Source organism: Rhinoraja longicauda, chromosome 5 (genome assembly GCF_053455715.1).
Source record: "Rhinoraja longicauda isolate Sanriku21f chromosome 5, sRhiLon1.1, whole genome shotgun sequence".
In the NCBI taxonomy this organism is placed as follows: domain Eukaryota; kingdom Metazoa; phylum Chordata; class Chondrichthyes; order Rajiformes; family Arhynchobatidae; genus Rhinoraja; species Rhinoraja longicauda.
This window is the reverse complement of record NC_135957.1, coordinates 9,824,767-9,839,563: the sequence shown is the minus strand read 5'-3', so window position 1 is coordinate 9,839,563 and position 14,797 is coordinate 9,824,767. Positions and strand designations below refer to the sequence as shown.

The 14,797-nt window shown below is 46.5% G+C and overlaps 1 protein-coding gene across 1 annotated transcript in view; it reads right to left on the bottom strand.

Annotated features, from left to right (window-relative positions):
• The window catches only part of arhgef10 (Rho guanine nucleotide exchange factor (GEF) 10), a 242,475-nt gene that overhangs the window by 117,884 nt on the left and 109,794 nt on the right, over positions 1-14,797 (bottom strand). The window contains exons 10-11 of the mRNA XM_078399996.1: positions 12,325-12,433; positions 7,677-7,789 (exon numbers count right to left, since the gene is read on the bottom strand). Of these exons, the coding sequence (XP_078256122.1) occupies positions 7,677-7,789; positions 12,325-12,433 (222 nt within the window). The remainder of the gene's footprint in view (positions 1-7,676; positions 7,790-12,324; positions 12,434-14,797) is intronic.

The window sequence follows — 14,797 nt, the reverse complement described above, 5'->3', positions numbered from 1 at the left end:
TTCTCCTTCCAACAGGACAACAACCCTAAGCACACAGCCAAGACAACGCAGGAGTGGCTTCGTGACATGTCTGTGAATGTCCTTGAGTGGCCCAGCCAGAGTCCGGACTTGAACCCGACCGAACATCTCTGAAGGGACCTGAAAATAGCTGTGCATCGACGCTCCCCATCCAACCTAACAGAGCTTGAGAGGATCGGCAGAGAAGAATGGGAGAAATGACCCAAATACAGGTGTGCCAAGCTTGTAGCCTCATACCCAAGAAGACTTGAGGCTGTAATCGCTGCCAAAGGTGTCTCAACAAAGTACTGAGTAAAAGGTCTGAATACTTATGTAAATATGATATTTCAGTTATTTCTTTTTAATTACTTTGCAAAAATTTCTAAACACCTGTTTTCATTTTTTTATTATGGGGTATTGTGTGTAGATTGATGATAAAAAATGAATTTAATCCATTTTAAAATAAGACTGTAACATAACAAAATGTGGAAAAAATGAAGGGGTCTGAATACTTTCTGAATGTACTGTACTCAGACAACATACCAAACATAAATTACACAAATTCTGAGAGAAAATGAAAAGAAAAAGATTGCAAATAAAAAGACATTGACACAAAACACAATTCGATGGTGGTGCAATGTCCATGGTAGTGCTAGAGGTGGTTAGCAGTGTTCTGTTGCTGAGGTACGATTATGCTTGTGCAGGTCGGTACAAGAAACTATTGTGTTTTTCTTAAAAGAACTGATCTAGGCCAAATACTATTTGAATACCAACAGGTTCAAGACAGATGCCATCTCCCCAGCCCTTCACTCATTCTTGGAATATCTGGATAACAAGGATGCTTACATCGGACTCCAATTTATTGACTATAGATTCTTCTTCAACACCATAACTTCAATTAATTGCCAAACTCCCAGACCGAGGACGCAGCATTACGCTCCACAACTGGAACCTTGATTTCTTGACCTGCAGACTGCAGTCAGTAACATTAGCAATCAGACAAAACATCCCTCACAATAATTCTCAGCACTGGTGCTCGACAAGGATGTGTTCTCAACGACTGGCACAGCGCTAAAGTTGCTGCCTTACAGCGCCAGAGACCCGGGTTTGATCCTGACTACGGGTGCTGTCTGTACAGTGGTTGTACGTTCTGTTCTCCCTGTGACCACGTGGGTTTCCTCCGGGTGCTCTGGTTTCTTCCCACACCAAAGATGTCCAGGTTTGTAGGTTAATTGGCTTTGGTAAAATTGTAAATTATCTCTAGTTTGTAGGATAGTGCTAGTGCACGGGGTGATCACTGGTTGGCGCAGACTCGGTGGGCTGAAGGGACGGTTTCCGTGCTGTATATCTAAAGTCTAAAGTGAAGTCTAAAGTAAAGTCTCAGCCTCCAGATAATGGAGTTCTTCCTGTGACCGCATGGGTTTTCCCCCGGAGCTTCGGCATCCTCCCACATACCAAAGACACGTGGGTTTGTAGGTTAATCGGCCTCTGTAAATCGCCCTTACTCTGCACTATTCATAACTGTTCATCCAAATTCTGCTGTAACTCCATTCACAAATTTGCAGATGACACCACCATAGTGAGCAGTATCTTGAACAATGACGAGACGGAGTATAGGAAAGAGGTAGGGAGCATCATAACATAGTATCAAGCCAACAACCTCTTCCTCAATGTCAGCACAACAAAAGAGCTCGTCATTGACTTGAGAAAATGTGGTGGAGTACACGCCCCAGTCAACATCAACGGTGTTCAGGTTCCTAGGTATCAATATCTCCAACAATTTGTCCGAGTCCAACCACATTGACACCACGCCAAGAAAGCATACCAACATGTCTGCTACCTCAGAAGACTACAGAAGTGTCTCCAATGACAGATATCAATTTCTGCAATTTCTGCGTTGGGCAGAAGATGCAAAAGCTTGAACCACCTGCTTCAAGAACAGCCTATTCCCCGTTGCTATCAAGCTATTGAATGGATTTCTCATAAGCTAAGGATGTAGTCTCAATCTTACCATATCTATGCCCTTCATGATTGCATACACCTCTATAAGATCACCCCTTGGTGTCCATTGCTCCAAGGAATAAATCCCGAGAGACCTGTTCTGGTCACCTCATGACAGCAACAATATGAAAAGCTTTGTAGAGGGTTCAGGCGAGATTTACCAGAATGCTGTCTGAATTAGAAGGTATTAACGGTAACAGTTTGGACAAACTTGGATTGTTTTCTCTAGTTGAGGGGAGACCTGATAGCAGTATATAAAATTACGAGAGGCATAAATAGGGTAGACAGTCAGAACTTTGTCCTGGGATAGCAATGTCAAAGATTAGAGGTTTCCCTGTGAGTTACGTGCAGTGGAAGGTCTCCCAGCGTGCTGTGGCCATATTCCAATGGCAGGCCTGGCTTGCCCGCTGCAGAACCGGGAACCCGACCGGAGTGGCAAGCTGTGGAGAGGAAGATGGAGGGAAATGGCAGCAAACGATAGAAAGAGGGTCCTTACCTTTTATGCCCAAAAGGCCAACTACGGAAGGCGTGTCCCGGGCAACAAGGGTTGAAGAGGGCCGTGCAAGGAGAAGGACAATGGTTCGTGGGGTAAGACACAAAATGCTGGAGTATCACAGGAGACAGGGCGGGCGGCACGGTGGCGCAGCGGTAGAGTTGCTGCCTTACAGTGAATGCAGCGCCGGAGACTCAGGTTCGATCCCGACTACGGGCGCCGTCTGTACGTTCTCCCCGTGACCTGCGTGGGTTTTCTCCAAGATCTTCGGTTTCCTCCCACACTCCAAAGACGTACAGGTATGTAGGTTAATTGACTGGGTAAATGTAAAAATTGTCCCTAGTGTGTGTAGGATAGTGTTAATGTGCAGGGATCGCTGGGCGGCGCGGACTCGGTGGGCTGAAGGGCCTGTTTCCACGCTGTATCTCTAAATCTAAAAAAAAATCTAAATCCTAACTGGTATGTTCTTATCAGCAGAGCTCGACCAAATGGTTAAGGGTCTCTCTGAAGCAATTATCATAGACAGGCAGCAGCTCTGGACAGAAGGAACAGATGACGTTTACGGGTTGAGACCCTTCTTCAGACTGAGTCAAGACTGAGATGCAGAGATAAGGAAGTGTAAGGTGTGAAAATGAGACAAAAGGGATGGGGATCAAAGAAAATGTAGATCAAAGGAAATGTAGAATAGATCATTGTTAGCTAGGAGAAGGTAACAACAAATGTAAACAAGGACAGTCAAACTAGTCGGAAAACTGGGAAGGGGAGGGATGGAGAGAGGGGGATGGCAAGGGTTACTTGAAGTTAATGTTCATACCGCTGAGGTGTAAGCTGCTCAAACAAAATATGTGGTGTTGTTCCTCCAATTTGCGCTGGGCCTCACTCTGACAACGAAGGAGGCCCAGGATAAAAGGTCAGCATGGGAATGCGAGGGAGAAGTAAAGTGTTTGGCAACCGGGAGATCATGTAGGTTTAGGCGGACTGAGAAGAGGTGTTCAACGAAACGATCGCCGAGCCTGCGCTTGGTCTTGCCGATATATACGAGTCCACAACTGGAACAGCGGATACAGTAGATGAGGTTGAAGGAGGTACAAGTCAACCTCTGCCTCAACTGAAAAGACGGTCGGGGTCCTTAGACAGAGTCGAGGGGGGAGGTATAGGGACACGTGTTGCATCTGCTGCGGTTGCAGGGGAAAATACCTGGGGAGGGGGTGGTTCGGGTGGGAAGGGACGAGTTAACGAGGGAGTTGCGGAGGGAACAGTCACTGCAGAAAGTGGAAAGGGGTGGAGATGGGAAGATGTGGCCAGTAGTGGGATCCCGTTGGAGGTGGCGATAATGCCGTTGGATCCTGTGCTGTATGCGACAGCTAATGGGGTAACAGGTGAGGACTAGGGGGACTCTGTCCCTGTTGTGACTGGAGGGAGGGGGAGCAACAGCGGAGCTGCAGGATATCGAGGAGAACCCAGTGAGGGGGTCTCAGCTATGGTGAAAGAGGGAAACTACCGCACCCTAAAGAATGAGGACATCTGGAATACCTCATTTTGGGCACAGATGCGGTGTAGATGGAGGAATTAGGGGTAGGGGATAGAGTCTCTACAGGAAGCAGGGTGGGAAGAAGTGTAGTCTAGATAGCTATTGGAGTCAGTGGGTTTATAATAAATATCAGTTAATAGTCTATTTCCTGTCATGGAGACGGTGAGATCTAGAAACGGTAGGGAGATGTCGGAGATGGTCCAAGTTAATTTGAGTACACGATGGAAATTAGTAGTAAGATTAATGAAGTGAGTTCTGCATGGGTGCAGGAGGTAGCACTGATGCAGTCATCAATGTAGCGGAGATAGAGTTTGGGGATAGGGGCAGAGTACGTCTGGAACAGGGATTGTTCGACGTACCCTACAAAGAGGCAGACATAGCCGGAGCCCATAAAGGTGCCCATGGCTACGCCTTGGATTTGGAGGAAGTGGGAGAGGTCGAAGGAGAAGTTGTTGAGGGTGAGGACCAGCTCTGCTAGGTAGAGGAGAGTGTTGGTAGAAGGCAATTGGCTGGTTCTGCGGTCGAGGAAGAAACGGAGGGCTTTAAGACCTTCCAGGTGGGGGATGGACGTGTAGAATGACTGAACATCCATAGTAAAGATGAGGGAGTGGGGACCTGGAATGGATGAAGGGCATGTGAGGTGTCTTGGATATAGGTAGGGAGGGATTATATCGGGGGAGAGGATGGAGTCAAGGTATGTGGAAATTAATTCAGTGGGACATGAGCAAGCAGAAACAATGGGTCTGCCAGGGCAGTTCTGTTTATGTACTTTGGGGAGAAGATAAAACCGGGCCATGCGGGGCTGGGGAACGATAAGGTTGGATGCTTTGGAGGGCAGACAGCCAGGTTGGATAAAATCAGAACTGGTCTGTGAGATTATGGCCTGGTGCTCATCTGTGGGATCATGGTCCACGGAAGTGTCTGAACGTTGGTGCCTGGCCTCAGCGCGCGGTAGAGGTCATCTCCTCCCTTGTCAGTGGGTTTGATGATAATGTTAAGTTGCTGCAGAGTGAGCGGAGGGCTGTACATTCAGAGGGGGAGAGGTTAAAGTAGGTAAGGGGAGTGGAAAAGTTAAGACGATTGATGTCACGCTGGCAGTTAGAAATAAATAGGTCTAAAGAGGGTAGAAGGCTGTCCAGGGGAGTCCAAGAGGAGGGGGTCCGGTGGAGATGGGAGAAAGGGTCATCACTGGGTGGTGACGACTACTTCCCATAGAAAAAGACACAGAGGCGGAGGCGACGGAAGAACAGCTCTACGTTGTGGCGGACCCGGAACTCGGTGAGGTGGGGGCGGAGGGAAACAAAAGTTAGGCCTCTGTTGAGGACAGACCGTTCCATATCGGAAAGGGGTAGGTCAGGGGGGATGGTGAAGACATGACAAGGGTGGGAATTGGGGTCGGAGAAGGGCAGCTGAGTTGACGGAGGTTGAGGTGAGGTCTGGTGGGGGGATGGTGGGTGTTCAGAGAGGAGGGGGGAATGAGCAGTGTAGGGGTGGGGAGTAGCTGGGGCCACCTGATTAAAAGAGGGGGAAGGGGAAGACCCTTCCACCACTGAGGTTCCCTGTAGGAGGGGGGAGCAGAAGGACATAGGAGAGTCAGGCCACGTGGTGTGGGAGTCTCCATCATGGAGACCTTGGGCCCGGTGCTGAGCCTGGAACTCAGGTGAGGTGACGGCTCCGGCCCGCTAGTGGGCAGTGGAGAGTCGAGGATCAGCAGAGTTGCTGGTGGAGGCCCACAGGGTGACCGGAATGGAGATGACGGGATGCAGCTGGGACTGTAAAATGGTGCCAAAATGGCACATCTTGCATATGGACTCAGTGGACTTTGCTGTACATTCTGTACTGACCAGGGGATTGTACTTGTGAATGGTGATATCTTGGTGATCTGAATGCAAAAAAAAAGTATTAAAGGAGATGTGCAGGTCCTTTCTTTTACACAAAGAGTGGTGGTTGCCTGAAATGTGCCGCCTGAGAGTGGTGCGGGGTGACAGATATGGTTGTGACATTTAAGAGGCTAGTAGATAGGCACATGGATATGCAAGGAATAGAGGTATATGGATCACGTACAGGCAGAAGAAATTAGTTTAACTTGCCATCATGTTCGACATGGAAATGGTGAGGCAGAGGGCCTGCTACTGTGCTGCAGTGTTCAATGTTTATGTTCATTAGTTCATTAGTGATAGGAGCAGAATTAGGCCATTCGGCCCATCATGTCTACTCTGCCATTCAATTATGGCTCATCAATCCTTCCCTCTTAACCCCATTCTCGTGCCTTCTCCCCATAACCTCTGACACCCATACTAATCAAGAATCTATCTATCTCTGCCTTAAAAATATCCATTGAATTGTTTTTCACAGCCTTCTGTGGCAATGAATTCCACAGATTCACCACCCTCTGACTAAAGAAATTCCTCCTCATCTCCTTCCTAAAGCAACATCCTTTAATACTGAGGCTATGACCGCAGGTCCTAGACTCTCCCACTAGTGGAAACATCCTCTCCACATCCACTCTATCCAAGCCTTTCTCTATTTGGTAAGTTTCAATGAGGTCCTCTTCATCCTTCTAAACTCCAGCGAGTAGAGGCCCAGTGCCGTCAAACGCTCATCATATGTTAACCCAATCATTCCTGGGATCATTCTCATCAACCTCCTCTGGACCCTCTCCTGTGCCATCACATCCTTCCTCAGATATGGTGCCCAAAATTGCTCACTATATTCCAAATGCAGTCTGACCACGCTTTATAAAGTCTCAGCATTACAAACCTGTTTTTGTATTCTAGTCCTCTCAAAATAAATGATAGGATTGCATTTGCCTTCCTTACTACTAATGAACTTGCAAATCAATTTTTTGGGAATCCTGCACTAGCACTCTCAAGTCCCTTTGCACCTCCATATCAGAATTCTCTCCCCAATTAGAAAATAGTCTAGGCGTTTCTTCCTACTACCAAAATGCATGACTCCCCACTGCTACGCTGTATTTCACCTGTGACATCCCACCGCTGGCCGGCGAGGCCCGGGCACAGATGCATGAGGTTCCAGACTCGGCCTCTCAGTGGCAGCCGCGGCACCTCCGGTAGGCTTTTGCCGCTCGCGCCACCTCCAAAATGCTAATGATGTCTGCCTGAAAGCAGAGCGGCCAAAGCTTTGCATAATACACCCAAGTGCGTCTTCACCCACATCTTGTACAAATGCAACATTATATTTCAAATCCTATGCTCAATGCCCTGAATGATGGAGGTCAGCATGCCAAACATCTTCTTCATTAGCCTGTCTACTTGCGACGCCACCTTCAGAGAACTAACGACTCTGGTTTACAATACTCCCCAAGGCTCGACCATTCACTCTTAAAATACAAAACTGGTTTAACTTCTCAGAATGGAACACCTCATACTTACCTGAATTGAACTCCATTTGCCATTCCTCAGCTCACTTACCCAGCTGATCAAAAAGGTTGTTGATAACCTTCTTCAATGTCTACAACGCCACCTATTTTGGTGTCAACTGTAAACTTACTAACCAGGCCTTGGATATCATTTAGCCTCATCGTTTATATAAACAACGTGCCCAGCACCGTGTGGCACGCCAATAATCACGAATTCGAGCTTGCAAAACAACCTTACACCAGGGAGAAACTCCTTCATGCTTCCCAGAACATACCTGTTGCTGTGTCAGCCCTTCGGGCATCGGTGTCATTACTGGTTCCGGGTGCTTGCAGTCCACATCAATGAAGAGATTCTGTTCCTCTTCATCCAGGCTCCCCAACCGGTAATCTAAAGATAGAACAAGAAGCAAATGCAGCTGATGTGTTGCACCTCATGAGGCAGTGAATATTGGAGAGGCCAGGGGGATGTGGGATGGGAACGGGGAGGTTGTCAATGCAGCTGATGCTTCTTCATATGTAGCACCGAATTACCTCTCGGACGTTGAGTGAAATAGGAATTCCCTCCACACAGTCCCAAAATGAGTTTTGCGCAAGTTCTATTGAAACAGAGCATTGAAACGATGCTGAAGACCAGGTTTTCAGGATTTGCCATTTCCTCCCACTTCACGGAGGGATTTCTTTAGAATGTGTTTAAACTTCACTAGGTGCCGGATTAACACTGCGGCTGAGTTGTGGGTCTACACCAGTACAGGCGCTCTGTTTTGCCTTTTCTTTCTAATTTTGCGGTCAAGACAGAGCGGCTGCTGTAAAACTATCCCATTCCTCGGTTCAAACATTGGGAATCTGCAGGTCAGTCACAATCTGCGTCACACGAAGGAACACGTCTCTGTCCCTGGAACGGGCCTCACCTTTAGTCGCTGATGAGTCACAATTTCTTGCATTGGTTTTAACATTTCCATTGCCTGCAAAGGCCATTCTCCAGTCGATCACAGTCACCACATTAAGCAGTGCTTCTATTTTTGGCCATATTAACAAGCCGAGAGAAGAATATTCTATTAGGAAAAGGTAGTTGGTTTAGGCTTTTTCGGCTAAGACCGTTAAAAACAGTTTGTGATGAGGTACACTGACTCAATTAATACACACTAAATTAAACAATGCAGGCATTTTTTTCTCCCTGAAAATAAAACACAATGCCAAGCTCTGTAGGTCAGGAATGTCGTCCAAGGATCCTCCCCAGTGCAGATCAAGCCATCATGGTGTTGTCTGCAGCACAGGTCTAGTTGCACTAGTCAGCTTGCATTATGCTTTTTTGGTTACCTAGACCGTCTTAATCCCCCAGTGTATCAGGGACACTGTGTGCAAGGAGCACTGTTGAATCACAGAGCAGATTAAAACTGCCCCTGTCCTGTGGACCTGGACATTGAGCCACGTTGCTGCGCCCGGATTCCTGGGTCACAAATCATCAAAGCTTGGCCATGATTCAATAACCAACTTTGGGTTTTTGTAGGCACAACATCCTTCTTTTCACCCAGACCACCAGAAGAACTAATTTTTCTATTTATTTCGTCTCAAAGGGCTCGAACAGGTCATCTTGGCATTAGTAAGAACTTCTTTAGTCCCACTACAGTATCTCCTGCTTGTCTACCTGCCATCTCCTTGCCCAGCCAGACCTCCTTCATTCATCCCATCCTGTTCTCTCCCCATTTGGGCACCAGGCACAACTCCTGTACCCTTGATTCCAATTAGACCACTGACTCCCCAGTGTTCCTTCCTTCACTGATGTTATTAATGATGGTTTCTATTCAGACGCACTTTCAATGATTACCCTTTCGCTCAAAAAAAGATTCACACTTAACTGTGCCTTCTTGCATCTGATTTCTCTACTTCCACCTATTCTTTTCTGAAAATATTGCTGCATCCCAAGCCCAGGTCATTGTCCTTGACTGGAAATTATTTGGACAGGTACATGGATAGGATAGGTTTAGAGGGATATGGGTCGAACGCAGGGACTAGTGTAGTTCAGACATGTTGGTCAGCATGGACAAGTTGGGCCAAAGAGCCTGTTTCCACACTGTGTGACTCTATGACTTTATGACTCTCCTCAAAGCTTGCTGTCAAATTTCTACTTCCTTCTGTAGTTTAAGCTCATGGGACATCTCAAGTTGTTGCTCTGGTTGAAATAATAATTACCATTAGCCATTTCTTGCCTCTCTAAAATAGTCTAGCAGGCACCATTAAGGAGCCTTTCCCAACAGCCATTATCAAAGTAGAAGAGTCTGGACTGGAAAGGATGCAGAGAAGATTTACGAGGATATTGCAAAGACACGAATGCCTGAGCTAGTGTAAGAGGTTGGGCTAGCTAGGACTTTATTCCGTGGAGCACAGAAGGCTGAGGAATGATCTTATGGAGGAAACTAAAATCAGGAGTGGAATAAATAGGTTGCATGCACAGTCTTTTTCCCAGGGTAGAAGAATCAAGAACTAGAGGTTTATCCAGCACTTTGTGTCTATCTTTGGTTTCTACCAGCATCTGCATTTCCTATCTACACATATATACCAAACTGCCAGAGGAGGTAATTGTGGCATGTACAATAACACCAGTTACAAGATCTTTTTACAGGATCGAAAAGGTTCAGAATGGGTTAAATGCAAGTAAGTGAAAGTAGTTTAGATGAGGTATCTTGGTCCGCAAGGAACAATTTGGCCGAAGGATATATGACTCTATGACTCCTCCCCAATCGGAGAGAGAACAGGATGGGATGGATGAAATTCCGGTTTTGAGTGCTTGTACATTCAAGGGCTCCTCTTCGTAATGAGTCTACCGGTAGCAATCTTTAGTCTGGCTGAGATGAGGTGAGCTTAGCATTATACAAATCCATTACCTTGTTGCCTCCTCCAATGCCAGAGTGAGACCCAGCGCAATTTGGAGGAACAGCACCTCATATTTCGCTTGGGTAGTTTACCCCCAGCGGTATGAACATTGACTTCTCTAACTTCAGATAGTCCCTGCTTTCCCTGTCTAACCCTCCCTCTTCCCAGTTCTCCCACCAGTCTTCCTGTCTCAGAATACATCCTATCTTGGTCCCGCCCCCTCCCCTGACATCAGTCTGAAGAAAGGTTTCGACCCGAAACGTCACCTATTCCTTCTCTCCAGAGATGCTGCCTGACCTGCTGAGTTACTCCCGCATTTTGTGTATACCTTCCATTACCCTTCCACAGTCTTCCTACACAAAGTTCCAGCTTACACTGCTTACATTGGGTGTGTGGGGAAAATGTCCCTAAACAGAGCTTACTGTTTTTTTTAATACACGGAGCAGGCCCTACACTAAGGTAGACTTTGCTTAGTGATTAGGTAGACGTTGCTTCTGATTCACAGGTTATACACCAAGTCCTGCCATCGACTCAAGAAAAAGACCATCAATGTCGACACTTCAGTGCTGTGTATCAGAGGAGCTATTAAAATAGCAAAACACAAAGTGCGGACAAACTCAACGGGTTTATGGAGGGAATGGATAGATTACAATTTGGATTGGGACCCTTCTTCAGCCTTCAATCTTAAGAAGGATATCAATCTTAAATGTTGTCTGTCCATCCCCCACCAGATACTGCCTAACTCACCAAGTTTCTCTAGCATTGTGTGTTTGGCTCAAGATTTGAGCATGTGTAGATGGGACATGTTGGCCGGTGTGGGCAAGTTGAGCCGAAGGGCCTGTTTTCACGCTGTAAGACTCTATGATTCTATCTGCAGTTCTTTGTGGCTCCAAGCTATTAAAATGCCTGCCCTTGCAGGTCAAGTCAAAGGACCTAGTATTTCTTTCGAGTTTTCTAACCAAATTTGCCCACATTCAACATGACAAAAATAGATCACATAGTTGGCATGGCACTGCTGCTTTTACCGTGTAGCTGTGCGATATCCGCCTTTCCAACATGACAACTGCAACCAAGGAAAACTCTTCCAGGGCGAGAAAGTCCTTTTGGGCGATCTGATAGCATGAAAGTCATGATGAACATTCAAGCTATCTCTCAACTAACTGACTTGTTGCAGGTGCAAGTAGATACCTTCAGGTTTGTAAGAGCCAGTGAGTGAATGCGGAGCTTAAGACTTTAGAGAAACAGCGTGGGAATAGGCCTTCGGCCCATCGAGTACGCGCCGACCAGCGATTACCCCGTACTAGCACTATCCTACACACGAGGGACAATTTACAATTTACAGAAGCCAATTAACCCACCAACCTGCACACCTTTGTAGTAGTGGAGGAAACTGGTGCACCTTGAGAAAACCCTTGTTGTCACAGGGAGAAAGTACAAACTCCACACAAACAGCATCCGACGTCAGGATTGAACCCGGATCTCTGGTGCTGTAAGGCTATTACTCTACCACTGTGCAACCCGACTGGCTGCGATTGAGGCCATGGTGTGATGAGAGGGGAAACCAGGCGAACCAAGGGTGTCACTGGGCTGGAGACAAGACCACACAGGCTCAGCAGTAACTGCAAAGTAATGTTGATGGCAGAAACCTGAAATATAAAATCAGAAAACGCTGGAAATGACTGGCTGCCATGGAGTGAATGTGTCAGGTTATTGACAAGTCGCTGAACAGGAGTATTCCCACGGTTTCATTCTCTGCCGATACTGCCTGATCTGCTGGGTATCTCTGGCATTCTCCATTTTTATTGCTGGTTAAAATTCCTCGCTGTTCAGATTCAGTGGAGTGGTATGGAGGGGAGCTAGAGCAGGCGATGGAGATGCAGCGTTCGTCAAGCAGTGAATGCCTTTATGCATTCAGAAACCTTGTGACATTCCTGATTCACTTTCTTCCTTTTCAGGGTCAGATCAGTCCCAAATGTCTGAAAAGTGCTGATGCCGTCTGAAGTTACCACTGCTGAATGCGGTTTGCGTTCTCCTCTGAGGTTTCCCACTCACCTTGATACCTGTGTCTGATAAACGAGCGGCCTCGCTTAAGAACAGCTGCTTTGGTCTTCTCTATTCCATCTTTAGTTCCGTCCTTCGCAGCTTTCATCAACTGTTGCATCTGGAGGATAACACAGCATTTAGTTCAACACACATTGGAGTAAGTTGTGATCGCATTACAACGATGAGAGATTTCTCTTTGTATCCATTCATTGATTCACCAGGAGCTACACTGGTGGACAAAGACTCTGTTTCACCTGTGCGTCTGACCATAAGACCATTACAGCATAAGACATAGGAGCAAAATTAGGTCATTCGGCCCATCGTCTATTCCACCATTCGATCATGGCAGATCTATCTTTCTCTCTCAACTCCACTCTCCTGCCTTCTCCCATGACGCTTGGCAACCTCAGCCACTGTCTTGAGTTGACAGGTCTCAGCCAATTTTACAATGTCCCTCTGGAGCTATTTTTTTTAGCAAAACCTATTGGGCAACTGAAGGTTCATAAAAACCAACGTTGCATGCAGAAGGCCTTTTCCATGTCTAACCATGTACCAGTTCAAGAGTTAAACCAGTTAGGGGCCACATGGTGGCGCAGAGGGCCAGCACGGTGGCACAGCAGCACGGTGACAGTGCCAGAGACCTGGGTTTGATCCTGACGGCGGATATTGTCTGTATGTTTGTATGTTCTCCCTGTGGCCCCATGGGTTTTCCCCGGGTGCTCTGGTTTTGTCCCACACACCAAAGAGGTGCAGGTTTGTAGATTAATTGACTTTGGTAAAAATTATAAATTGTTCCTAGGATAGTGCTGGTGTACAAGGTGATCGCTGATCGGCATGAGCTCAGTGGGCTCTTTCCACGTTGTATCTCTAAACTAAATTAAACTGAAAGTTGCCTGTTGAAAGAAAATGGAAATTACATCTATACATTAAAACACGACAGCTGAAGAAACCATTTATAACTCTGCCAGGGGGATCCTTTATCAATAGTTGAAGCAGGAATCCATGAGCAAATAATAAATTACCTAGTTAATTCCAAGTCAAGTAAAGCTTGCTCTGGGAGTTAGTTAATAATTTTGGATGATCACCCATGATCATATTGAATGGCGGTGCTGGCTCGAAGGGCAGAATGGCCTACACCTGCACCTATTTTCTATGTTTCTATGTTTGATTGGAGTTGTTGTTTCATGTACGGGGTGAGACCTAATTGGAATTAACTGTTGTCGTGGATTCACTCATTCCATATCGACAGCCAATGGACAAATCTAACATGCCAAATGGTTTATGGAGAAGAGAGGAAAGTATTGTGAACACTTGCCTCAGTGATTCTGGGGTGATGGGCGCTAATTCATGAGAGAGCTGGAGCTTTCCAGCATGGTCACCATGAGCTGTGGGCTAGATCTGGAGTGCATTTATCCCAAGCTTTACGCCAATACTGGATGGAACATAGAACAGTACAGCATAGAAACAGGCCCTTGTGCCCAAAATGTCCGTCCCGAATATGATGCCAAGGTAATCTAAACTTCTCTGCCTGCTCATGCCAAATTCCCCCATTCTCGGAATATCCATGTGAAATCTTGTGACCCTGTAGTATAAGTTATTTTAGCCCTTTGGTTTATAGAATAAATTTCCACACGTTAAACACTAAAAGGTGACTCAACATCATATAGTTTAAGTTACATTTCCTGCACTGTAAGTGGATCATCGTCAACATTCAGACCCACCTCAGGTTTTGTTGTTGACTGATTTTTCATCTAATTATAAAAAAGTTGAGTGACACAAAATGCTGGAGTAACTCAGCGGGTCAGGCAGCATCTCAGAAAAGGAATAGGTGACGGTTCGGGTCGGAGCCCTTCTACAGACTGAAAGATAGAGGTGGGTGGGAGGGAAGGGGAGGAAAAAACTGGAGGCAACAAAAGGCCAGAACAAATCAGGGCCAGCAACAGATGACCTCAGGAAGGGTAAGAAAATAACTGCAGATGCTGGTACAAATCGAAGGTATTTATTCACAAAATGCTGGAGTAACTTCAGCAGGTCAGGCAGCATCTCAGGAGAGAAGGAATGGGTGACGTTTCGGGTCGAGACCCTTCTTCAGACTGAACACTTGCCTCAGGAACCTCAGGAAGGGTGGAGCCCATTATGGCTACTGTTTGCTGGGGAAGATGTGCTAACGAGAGGGATACAAGGATGTGAACAGTGAAACTATGAGGATGACTGGGATGGGGGAGGGATGGACAGAGGGGTGGACAGGGGGGTGGGAGGGGGGGGAGGAAGGAAGTGCAGGAGTTACTTGAAATTCGAGAAATCAATGTTCATACCGCTGGGTTGTAAGCTGCCCATGTGGAAAAGTTGACCTTGTTTCAGATCCTATACACAGTGCAGACTTTCTACCCTTGCAAAATGAAGTAAATGAACAGAAAATCACACTTTGATCTGTTGCATTCTGAAAGCCTGCGCGCTGGTGCAGTGATTTTGTTTCAACAGT